Source organism: Zonotrichia leucophrys, chromosome 1 (genome assembly GCF_028769735.1).
Source record: "Zonotrichia leucophrys gambelii isolate GWCS_2022_RI chromosome 1, RI_Zleu_2.0, whole genome shotgun sequence".
Classification (NCBI taxonomy): Eukaryota; Metazoa; Chordata; class Aves; order Passeriformes; family Passerellidae; genus Zonotrichia; species Zonotrichia leucophrys.
The window spans coordinates 87376310-87388247 of record NC_088169.1 but is presented as its reverse complement, the minus strand read 5'-3'; the positions used below and the strand labels follow the sequence as shown (position 1 = coordinate 87388247).

General features: G+C 47.6%; 1 protein-coding gene across 1 annotated transcript in view; it reads left to right on the top strand.

Annotated features, from left to right (window-relative positions):
* The first annotated feature begins 3784 nt into the window (after window positions 1-3784).
* LOC135451525 (alpha-2-macroglobulin-like protein 1) overlaps window positions 3785-11938 on the top strand; it is a 26479-nt gene continuing 18325 nt past the window's right edge. Inside the window, exons 1-10 of the mRNA XM_064720820.1 lie at window positions 3785-3843; window positions 4447-4630; window positions 5541-5703; window positions 6237-6289; window positions 8299-8319; window positions 8802-8973; window positions 9373-9457; window positions 10751-10862; window positions 11175-11289; window positions 11685-11794. Of these exons, the coding sequence (XP_064576890.1) occupies window positions 3785-3843; window positions 4447-4630; window positions 5541-5703; window positions 6237-6289; window positions 8299-8319; window positions 8802-8973; window positions 9373-9457; window positions 10751-10862; window positions 11175-11289; window positions 11685-11794 (1074 nt within the window). The remainder of the gene's footprint in view (window positions 3844-4446; window positions 4631-5540; window positions 5704-6236; window positions 6290-8298; window positions 8320-8801; window positions 8974-9372; window positions 9458-10750; window positions 10863-11174; window positions 11290-11684; window positions 11795-11938) is intronic.

The window sequence follows — 11938 nt, the reverse complement described above, 5'->3', positions numbered from 1 at the left end:
AGCTCTGGATTCTCCTCCAGCAGTGTTATGCAGTCATCAGTATGGGGTGAGGACTCCTAGTCCAGCATGGAGACTGATCCCACTGGGCATCATCTCCTGCATACAGATGTAGCTGAGCCATTAAGGACTTGGCTGCTGGTGCACTTTATGTGGATGTAAATCTACCCTGCTGTGTATGAAAAAAATAGAAAGCAGAAAGGGAGTGATTTAGTTTCTGCACATCCTCTGGAGCTGGATCCTGCACAGGACAAGTCAAACATGAGTTGTCAGGAAGGGGTGGTGCCCTGGGGCTGCACCCCCTGCTAATGAGTGAGGAAAGTGAGCAGGGTCTTTGCCCCATTACAAGGAGCTGGACAGGCAATTCAACAGGCAAAGAGTAAATGAAAATTCAACATCTATCGCCACTTTTTAAAATCAAACCTCATGATTTGAGTGCTGGTGATCACAGATCTTTGAGGTTGACAGTGACCATTCTCTGTATAATCAGGTGAATCTCCACAGACCTTCCCTAGAGCTGGCTGTAAGAGTGTGATGGTTAAGTGCAAAGGCAGGCTTAAGAGTGGAAGGCCTGGAAGACAGGTGAGAGTTGAGGGTCAGGATTTGGTTACAGCCCTGAAAACTCTCCCTACCCTGCAGCAAGGCTGGGATTTGTGGTGCTCTAATGGGAGGGATTTGGAAAGCGTGTTTAAATTTTAACTATGATGCTCCAGAGTAATCCTGAAGACTCAGCAAGTCCTGTCTGTGAGACAAAGACATGAGCATTTCAAGTTTGTTTGTTTGAGACTGAACACACTGAGGAGATGTGCCAGCAAGACAGGTTGCTGACAGCCTGCTCTGTGCTTCATGTGCAGTTTAACAGGGCTAGAATGAAAGCACCAGCAGCTGGATGGTAGCAATACCTTCTGCAGCACCAGAAGTGGCTGAGCTGATGTTGCACCTTTGTTTAAACAGGTGTTTTTCCTCCTCTCTTTATTCAATTTCCTCAGTAGTCCATGAGCAATGCAGATCTCAACTCTGCAGAACAGAATTTTTATTTACTTTCTTTGAAATTTTTTAAAACACTTTGCAAATTTTTCTGCTTTCTTTGCAAATGTCTTCTCTCTCCCTTGCCTTTACCACTGGCAAACTCTGTCCTTGCTGATACTAAAGAGCAGAACTGGAGCCAGCCAGGCCTACAGCTGTTGCTGGTATTTGGAGAGTGCACTGCCTATAGCTTGGAGACCTGCAGAGAGGGAGGAACTCCACCTACCACTGCCAATGCCACCACGTCCTTACAATCTGTTTTGCAGAGCTTAGCAAAGCACAGTCTGAGAAAAATCCCCAGCATAGAGGTTTATTGGGAAAACAACTCCTGTGGTGGTTATACACACACAGGGATCCAACCTACCCCTTGCTGACACCATGAGGGGTAGCTCATGCAGGAGCCCTTTACCGCATAAGGAGGTCACACACACAAGTCCCCAACTCCTATGCCTATGTGCACACACACTCTGGGTAAAAATGACACATACTGTCACTTTTGACTCAATATCCATTGTAATTTCTATTTCACTTTCTTAATAACTCTTCTGTGTCCTTTAAAATGCTCTTTATGAGATTTAAACAGTAATACCTGTGATGCGTGGGTACTAGAGAGCGTTTGGAAGGAGGTGGCTGTCTTCCAAGAGAATTTAGACAGGGAAAAACCACTTTTCTACAAAACACATCTATTTATTATTTATCTCTCTGGCTTAAACATCCCCTTCTCTGCTTAGAGCAGCAGATGTCAAACATCTCAGTAATTTTTTTTAATCCTTCACAAAATGGAGGGGTTGTGGTGATCCAGGCTGGAGCTTGCTGGTGTGCATCCTTCCATTTAGCTTGTGATCAGCTCACTGCATGAACACTGAGAACTGCTGGCTTCCAGGGACACAAATCCACTCTGGATGTGCCTCTTGCCTGTCTCTGGCCCAGCTGATGAGTGGATCTGTGGGCTGGGGAAAGATCTCAGCACAGGACAGCACCCAGGTACTGTGTGGCCTGTCACCAAGTCCTGGGGGGTGCCGAGCCCTGGGTGCTCCCTTCTCCAGTGCCTCCCGCCCACCAGCAGCTGGTCACTGTGCTGGAAGAAGGAGATGGAGATAGGACTGAGGCACATGAATCACACACACCAAGCCTGCCACTTTGTTTTTGTTGCTCCTACATTTATTTAATTCTGTTTCACTGGGAGTTAGACTGGATTGGGTGCTCAAGTGTAGCTTTCCAATCAGTGCCAAGCCCAGAACCTCAGAGGTGTTTACATGCCTGCTCTCACAAAACAGCTGCTGGAGGCAGTAGGAGTCAGGACACCCTTTGTCATTGTGAGCCCCTGTGCTGTTCTGAGGGATCTGGCTGTCCCCTGGAACTGCTGTGGATCTGCTGTGAACAAACAAATGTCAGCTGGGATTGTTCAACAGGCACTGCCTGTACTTTTTGAGAGCCATGGAAATAAATGAAGGGCAGCTCAGTGCCAGAATGATTCACATTCTTGCTCCAGTTCCTGTTTGCTTGTTTGTCCAGGTGCATTTATGCATTTTTCCCAACTGCTGGCACTGGCAGCTCTGACCTGAACAAAGCCCATGGAGAGGGAAGGGAGAGAGAGGAGTTGTATCTGCCCATTACATGTGTGTGCATGAGTGGGTAAAAGAAAGCCCCAAAACTGTTTCCTTGTCATGGTCAGCCTGTACTAAAGCGAAGGAAGATATTACCAGGCTCTACATGTTTAAGAGCTCAGTTTGGTACTGAAGAATTTTGATATGAAATTACCTTGATACTAAAATTGAAAAACTCCTTATTTTGTGAATGAGTAATTTCAAGAACCAAGTTCTCTTTTCAGTTATGGTAAGGTACTCAGGGAAAAGTTCAGTACAATCAGTGGACTAACATACATAAAAATAGCATGTGGAAAGAAGGCCCCAAACCAGATAGTGTGTGTTCCCATCACTCAGGGCTCAAGCACAGCCTTTTGGTAGCTAGGCAAGACCCTGTAGGACTTCAGTCATGCAGATTTTTACCTGCCTGACCAATATTTAACCCTCATTTCCTCTGCTGGTGAGGGTGTGAGTAGGTTGGCCTTGAACTGTAGCACAGAGCAATGTGGTACAGCTGGGGTGAGTTGCAGCTGTTCAATTTTCTCTTCAAACTGAAATGTCTGTAGGGTAGAGGCAAGGTGAGGAGTCCAGCTCTGCCTGCTCCCTGTGCTTTCCTCCTCTGTGAGGGAGCAGTGAGCTATGCAAATATACTGAATTTGTACAAAGCTTGGTCTCCATTTCAGGACTGAGACCTGCCTTGGGTCCTACAGACTCAGCAAGCCTGGGGACAGTATGACCACAAGGGCTCACAGTGAGCTCCAGCTGGGTGCACAAGCCAAGGGGTCATGGGACAATCCAGCTGGAGGCCAAACAATGGGACTTGGGCTGCAACTGGCCCAGAGAGCAGGGGCAGTGCAGTGAGCAGGAAACAGGCTGCTGGTTGGCAAAATGAAAGGCACATTTGTCTGAATGACACTGCTCCATCCACAGGGGAGTAGGAGAGCAGTGAGGCCAGAGAATCCAGAAGGACTTGGATTGGCTGGGGAACATCCTGGATGGTACAACCCTGTGCCTGCAGCACTATAAATCCAGGAAAGAGGTGGAGGGAAGGAAACCTTGGGGCTTTGTGTCTGCTTCCTGGGAGAAACACCAACAACAGCAGGTGTCCTGGAGACTTTGGAAGGAGAGGAGCAGCCCTCCCAAGGAAGCCACTCCTTTGGGGTTCTCCCATGAAAATGTGGACTCCCTTCCTCCTGAGCTGCCTGCTCTACACCCTGGGGATAGTGGCACAACCGTAAGTGCCAGTTAAAAATCTAGTGATTGATAAGAATGCTGAGGGAGGGGCCAAGATAGCAGGGAGAGAGTGTGGGACTCTGTGAGTCAGCTCCTGGAAGGAGGGTGGAGTGCAGAGCCTTGTTGTGAATGCAGGGCCCTCCTGAAGGTGGGAACCTCTCCCATGGATATCTCTGCAGTACAAGAACTAGGTGAGCACTGGTGGTGGGAACAAGAGTGAAGGAGTGCAGGATGAGGTGGGATGAAGGAAAAGGTGTAGATTAAAGTGAAGGGCAAATGAAAAGGGCTGCAAGGCAGGGGGTGGATAAGCAGGAACCAATCTGCTGTCAGGGAAGTTGAGGAACCATGACGAAGCAAGAAGGGCAAATTCTGTTCTGTCATCTGAAAGTATTCGTCTTGTATTTATCTGAAATTAACTCTATAATTTCCATCCCCGTGTGCAAGGTTCTCACTCTGGCAATCTGTCCCAGTCTCCCCAGCAGAGCAGCACCTCCTAGCCTCAGAGAGATGGCAAACTCTCCTGTTTCCTCAGGCCAGCCTTGTAGTGCCAAGAGTGGGCGAGAGGGCTCCCAGGATGTGATGATATCTTGTTTCCCCACTGCAGGAGGTACCTGATCATCATTCCAGCTGCCCTGCCCTATCCCTCATTCCAGAGGGCATGCTTGGACCTTCGTGGGGTTGAAAAGCCCATTCGTGTGGCTTTAACTCTTGTACACCCATCTGGCAACCTCAGTCTCTACCGCAAGGTCGTCCGGAACAACTGGATCTTCGAGTGCACCAGATTCCAGGTCAGAGGCATTCTTGGCAGGGACCCCTTGCTGGCAGCTCACAGCTTCCTCATTTGCCTCTCACCAAAGAAAGAGAAAATGAGGAAGACAGAAGATAAGGGGGCATGGAGAGAAGTGAATGCAAAATCACGGGGAAGGTTTAGTGGCAGCCCGGTGGCTTTGCTCCTTGCCTTTGTCTGTCTGCATGGCACTCTTCCTGTGGGATATCCTGGTGGCACACTGGGGAAAGGCTGCCTGGCCAGGGAGCAAAGGTCCGAGGAGGGTGGATTGCTTAGAAGCACCCAAATGGCGGTCGTGCAGCTCATTCTCTCCCCTGAGGAGCATGCAATGTCACAGCGTGTTGTTTGTGAATCTGTGATGCAGAAAGAGTCACACCTCTCATCTCAGACAGCTTCCCTCGTGTCTGCTTCTTTCCAAGCTTCTCTTTCTGGACTTGAAAGTGTACTGGAGGATTAGGAAAGACATGTACACACAAGCTCAGCATAAATCTTTCTTATTTGCCAAATTCATGATCCTTATTTTCTTAGTTTGCACTGGTAATAAGATGGGATTTCAGTCTCTCTGCCCCTCACCCTCTAGGAAATGGAATTCTCATCACCATACACCTTTTCTTCCCTTGAGTTAATCTTCTCCATCTTGCTCCATGCAGATTCTAACAGTGGTCCCATGAAGGAGTAAACAAAATTTCTGTGTCAGAATAGACTCCTTTTTCTCTTGTCCAAGATCTATCTCAGCTGCTAAGCCTTGTTTCCTGTGCTTCCACAGACACAGCCTTTGGCCACTGAGGGGACGCCCTATGCTGGCCTCCAGAGTAAGATGGCAAAGAGCCTGGCCTTGCAGTGCAGCTGAAGCCAGAAGAGCACTGCTCTGATGCCTGCTAACCTCGTGGCTCTCCTGTTCTGTGTCCCAGGTGCCCCGACCTGCAGGCAGCCAGGAGGTGGCCACTGTACACCTGCACATCTCCAATGGCCACTACTTCAGTGCAAGTGAAGAGAAAAAGGTCCTGATCCGCAGGGCTGGACCAGGCACCTTCATTCAGATGGATAAGCCCATCTACAATCCAGGACAGACAGGTAAGCAAAGCACAGAGCACCCTGACAGTGGCCCTGCCTTGACCTCCCAGGCTTGGTTCCCAGTTTCCTGTCAGTGGAGTGCTGAGCACTTTGTGCCATGTGGCCTCCATGGGGACAGAGCTGCAGTGAGGGAGCCCATGTTTTGGCAGCAGGAGGGGCCTGGGAGAGGAGGCCTGACATGCTCTAGGAGCAGAGCTGGCTTGGAAAAGGGAGCAGACCTGAACATGGTCTCATTGGCCAGGGCCAGGCGGGACTGGTGTGCCTACACTGCAGACAAGGAAATGTAAGGGTAACTCTGGCTGTAGCCCATGGGAAAACCCCTAAACTGTGAAGCAGCTGTGCTGCTGCCATGTGCTTGGGGCAAGCAGAGGTGAGTGGGGCTGAGCAAAGGGTAAGAGGGGCTGCAGGGCAGGCATGGGGCTGCCACTAGGGCTGGGTGTGAGCTGTGGTTCTGGGGTGGGACAAGGGTGGGGCAAGTCCATTCCCATGTACACTCTGTCTGTAATGTGCTTTACTCCATTTTCTCCCTCCAGTGAAATTCAGGATTGTGACATTGACTGAAGATTTTGTTCCTGTTAACAGCAAGGTAAAGCCTGTCTAAGTGGAGGCAAGGAAGTCTCCAGGCTTCAGGTGGTTCTGCTTCTTCTACCAACCCTATGCCAGGGAGAAACAGCAACAACAGCAGGTGTCCTGGAGACTTTGGAAGGAGAGGAGAGGCACCCTACTTTCTGGGACAGTCCCAGCACCCAGGGGGGTCAATGCCAACCCTCGAGTAAACCAAATTTGAACAGCAATTCCTGTTGGCTGATGGCTCTGCTGTTGCTGTTGTAGGATGGCTGCTGGTTGATGGGAGGGTTGTATGGTCTTTGGGGAGTGTGCCAGCATTCCCAGCTAGCTGAGTTACCCGAGTGCACCTGCCCTTGCCAAAAAAGCAGGCAGGAATTCTGGGGACCAGTCTGTGGGTTGCTGACTTTGGGCATAATTATCAGACAAAGACATCACCAGACTCGAAGATCCCCTCCCACAGCTCCAGAAAGCTCAGTGATTTGTGCAGTGTGTGGCACCTGAGGGTGGCAGGAGAGCCTGAAGCAAACTGCAACATTTTAAGAAAAATTAATTAATATGGGGAAGGATTCACAGGAAGTGATCATTAAAAAAAAAGAGAGAAAACAGTATAACCAAATTATACTGACTTGCTGCTGGCAGCAGTTCATTGTCCCCATGTCAAGGGAGTGAGAGGTTGCCAGAGACTTACATATGTGGTGGCCAGGAAACTGCAAGGCTGGTGCCATTCCTCAGTAAGCAATTATATCTGCAGCCAGCAGCTATAGCCATTTCACTCCTCAGTCCTCAACCAATTTAGGGAGAGCCAACAGGAATTCATGCCATGACGATTAAATTACTGAAGGGCACACATTAGGGAAGTTGGACCAAATCCTTCCAGACTAAAATAAAGGGAGAGATCCTTCCAGCTTCTTTATTACTGACTTAATTTCCTCTTTCTTGGGCTATTGGTGAGGTTCTAGGATCAAACACTCCTTTCTTCTCCCCAAAGGGAAGGCATATATCTTATATTAATAAGATAATGAAGTATAAACAATACATTTGCTTCCATGCCTACAATTGGTTCATGTACATATTTGACTGTAAAGGCTTGATGTCTGTGTGTGAGTACAAACAAATTAACATTGTAACTGTTAATTTTGCTGTGATGAAAATTCAAAGAGATTGTGTTTAGCCAAAGCTATTATAAAGGCTTGAGTGCGCTGCAGCACTGAAGCTATAATATCTAGTTTGTAAAATAGATGAGTTGAAGTTAATATGGGTGGTGTTCACCAGCCGGTTAATCTGCACTTTTTTTTTATTTCAGTGAAAACAGAGCTGCCTCTGATAACTTGCATGAAAGCTTAGAATGATGAATAATGTGAATTACATGTAAACAGCATGTTTACTGTCTGGTTATTCTCCTGAGCCCTGCTCCTGTGCCTCTTTATGTGTTGTGATCTCAGATTAGAGGCTCTTCACCAATACTGTCTCCTGGATGATACATGCAGTGATATAAGGACAAACAGAGAATTAATGGGCCTAAAAGGGCTGAAGTTTGTCCTCCTTTGTCCCTCCCTATTACTGTCAGCTGCAGTCAGTATTTAGTCATAGCTTCCAGCTTTATCGCCTATGCCAGGGATTTTAAAGGAAGATTTTCTGAGTATTCTTCCTATAGGTGATGCAGTTTTGCTAATTATTTGGATATATGTTAAAAATTGAGGCCATTTAACATTTGTGAACTTGGGATGATGGTATTTGAGAGTCTTCTTACTCTTCTCCATTTTATTGCAGCCAACTCTTGCTTTCATCATTGTCAAATACCTACCAAAATGCGTCTTAAATATTCAGGCCTCAAAAAGCAAATCTGAAGAATAGCATAGATTTTTACTATTCCTTACTATTTCAAAGCAGCTGTCCTGCTTTCAGTAGGATCAAGCTTCTTGTATCATAATGTTGGTCAAAGTACAGGGACTGGGTGGGTAAGAGAAATTTATGTGCAGGTTGCTGTGTCATGCCGGTTTTTGACAGTGCTGTCTGTTTGCTTTGCAGTACTCCATGGTGGAAATCAAGGTGGGTGTTCCAGACTCCTCAGGTGTTATGAGGAAAGGTATTTCAGTATGGATAGTGCCTAGGATGCTGTCTTACTGGTTCAAATTACTTTTCTTAATCTCTATGCATGCACATTCTCTGTCCAAATGCTTCTTGTTTACAAGACTTGATGATACAAATGGTTTGACTTCATCCATTTCTACATTCAGGAATGTAGGCCAGGCTTTAGCTAATTTTTATAGTTCATCTTTACTGGAGGCTGCAGGGTCTAAATGTCAGAACCTTCCATACCTTCTTTTTCCATGGCTGTGCAGAGCAGAGCAAACCTGGGTGGGTCGAGTTCACCTCTGTTGGTGCTCTAGCATCACCATCTGGGCTAAAACCAGCAGGAGCCTGTGAAAGTGTCTGAAATGTCTGACATGCCTTTGAATCCAGTGGGCTCTGGGTGGAGAACAGCCAGCATTGCTGATGACTGCCTCTTCTTTCCTCCCCTTGCACCGCAGGACCCGAACCAAAACCGCGTTGGCCAGTGGCTGGATGTGAGACCAAAACAGGGCATTGCAGATCTCTCTTTCCAGTTAGCTGATGAACTCTCCCTGGGGACTTACACCATCAGTGTCCAGTCCTTTAAGTCCAGCTCAATGCAGTCCAGCACCTTTAAGGTGGAGGAACGTGGTAAGGAGAATGAAGAAAGGGATGGAAGAAGTTTGATGCTTGTTTGTTGCTTGCCTGTCTGTATAACAATGTAAAGCCACATGTTGTAAAATAGGATTTACTGCCTGAGAGCTATGACTGAACACAAATTTATGGGCAATATAGAAATGAACACAAGGGAGATTGTGCTGGAGATTTCTGGAGAAGGTACCTTCTGGAAGATTGAGAATACACTAAAGACCTCTGCAAGACTGTTGGGGAAAAAAAAAAGGATTCTTTCTTTGGTTTCCCTGTTTTTAATTAATACTTGCTTTTACCTCATTAACATGTTCCTTTATGGCAACATACTCTTCCCTTTTGTGATCCTGTGCCCAGGTAGTCTTCTGCCCTTGTGGAATAACTCTGAGGTTTTTGTTCCAGTGTTGCAAAAGTTCGATGTTTTCTTTGAGGGACCAGCTCAGATTTATGCTTCAGATAAAACCATCCCACTGCAAGTGTGTGGCAGGTAAGGAGAATGTTCAGGGGAAAGATTCCATCAAAACTGTGTCTCTCCTTCCATATGTCTCCTGTCTCTTCAGTCCATCAAAGAGAGACGGCTCAAGAAGGGTCAAACAGAGCCATTCCTTTAGAAGAATCCCAAATAGTTCAAGAGTTAAGCTAATGGGTTCTTCCTTGGGGAAGAGGTACCTGAGCCACACATGAGAGAGAACATCCAGCTATAGGGAGACTTGCCCTAGGCCACAGATACCCTCCTCTGGAAGATGTGTCTGTCCAGCATTGAAAGATCTCATGTGGGAAAAACACCAGATAAGGGACAGTCGTGGAGGTAAAGGAGCAGGAGCTGGCATTTCTTTAGGAGCCTTTCCTTCTCACTTACATGCTACTGAACTTATTAGCTTAGAAGCAATAGATAAATTTCTCTAGTTATGTGGTTATCAGCAAAAAGGGAGCAGATGAGGGTGGGAAGGAGGGCAGAACCTCTGACACCAAGTATAAACACAAAGAAGGGAGGACAATGAGCTCAAAAGCACTCAAAATCTGGTGAGCTCATTTGTATTTGGGGCTGCATTGTCTGGAGACTTTTGGTGTCTCTTTTGCCACTGATTGGTCTGACATAATTTCTCATTAATTGGGACAGTTACAATCAGGTCATATGAGGCTGTAGTAGTAAATAGTGCACACCACTCTACACCACCAGGATGGGTCACAGATGTCATCTTTTTACTGATACTGTTGGGAGCATTGCTCCAAAGGGCAAGTCAGAGAGGAGTCAAAGCAAGAAAAGGCAGCAAAGCAGGCAGAGGAAATATCTAGAAGTCTAAATCAGCAGGGCAGGTCTGACAATGGAAACAAGAGCCCTGATCATGAGATAAGCCCATAGTGAGGCAAGTCTGAGGTCACTCTGTGGCTCTATTACTGCAGTTTGCTGTCTGCAGGGACACCCATTTCTGCTGCTTTCCCCCCCAAACTAATATCTTCGCTGAGTGGATAAATCAGGTCCACTCTCTGTGTCTGCCTGCAATTCCAGGACAGCAAGTGCCCAGAAGTGGGAGAGCTCCAGAGGCTGTGGGTCTGCTCCTGCCTGTTTCTGCATCTATTCCTTTGCTCCTGCATCTGTTGGATGCCAGACCACACTATTGCACTCCCAATGTACTCAAAGTGCTTTATTTTAATTTGTGCCTGCCTGCTTGCCAGCTGCAGTAAGACCTTCATCACCAAAGGCACCTGTGTGGAGTGCTGTGCTGGACAGAGCAGGCAGTGCCTCTGCCCAGAAGCTCCTGTGGCCTTCTCCCTGCAGGTACAGTTTTGGGAAAGCAGTGCGAGGGACCGTGCACGTGGCTCTGTGCCAGAAAGCGAGGAGGTGGCCCCAGAGTGCCAGCAAGGACATCTGCAGGGAATACCGCGGTGCCGTGAGTAAAACCCTGGAGGCATATGGGCACTAAAGAAGCACCACAGAGGATGCAGTGCCAAGGGCTGAGTGAACAGAATGAACTGCTTAGAGCAGTCTGACCTTGAATGAGCTGAACTGCTCCAGTCTGACCTTGAACGTTTCTGGGAATGAAGCATCCACCACCTCCCTGGGGAACGTGTTCCAGTGTTTCACGAGTTCTGCATTATTATTTGTTGTAGTTGATGGTTATGACAGAATGACTAATCCCTTTTACTTCTGGCCCCTAGCCTTCTCCCCAGCCCCAAATAATACCTGTCACTCCCTACTGCAGACAGCAAGCAATGGGTGTTTCACCCCTTCTGTCAGCACATCCATCTTCAATCTGACTCCCAGCAAGGAAGACAACAAACTTTATGCAGAAGCCTCTCTCCTGGAGATGGGCACAGGTACGCAGGGGCTCAGCAGGGAAAGTTCAGGGGCAAGAGGACCCATTCTGGGGGCTTGAGGATTAGAGAGGGCACACATCCCCCTCTCCTCCTCCCTGCTGCTGGGATCATCATGGGACATGGAGAGCTACTCTGCCAGCAGCAGGAGGATGAGGAGTGGCTGGGAGCTGGATGAGTGGTGTGGGTCCATGAGGCTACAAAGAGGCTTGCAGGCAGCATAACTAAAGAAGGAGCTGCCACAGGAGCAGCCTCCAAACCTTGAAGAATGCTGGTTTTGGGGAGGAAGTTACATACACTGCTAAGAGGGGTTGGGAATAACAAAGTGAGAATAAACTACAGTGCAGTAGTCACCTCTGGTACTAATTCTTCTTCCCTTGCACTCTGCATTTCAACAGGGGTGCAGATCAACACCTCCAGGCAAATCCTCATCTCCAGAACAGCTGCAAGGGCAGTATTTGAGACACCCAATGAATATTACATCCCTGGAGTACCGTACAGGGGGAAGGTGATTTTCTTCCCTTGCTTTTTTGCTCCCTCTCATTTGCCAAGGAATATGGCATGTGTAAATCTAACTGGCCCAAAGCATTTCCTGCTCCTCAGACAGAGTACTTTACTTTGCACTGTGTCTCATTGCTTCACAGTGTAGCTA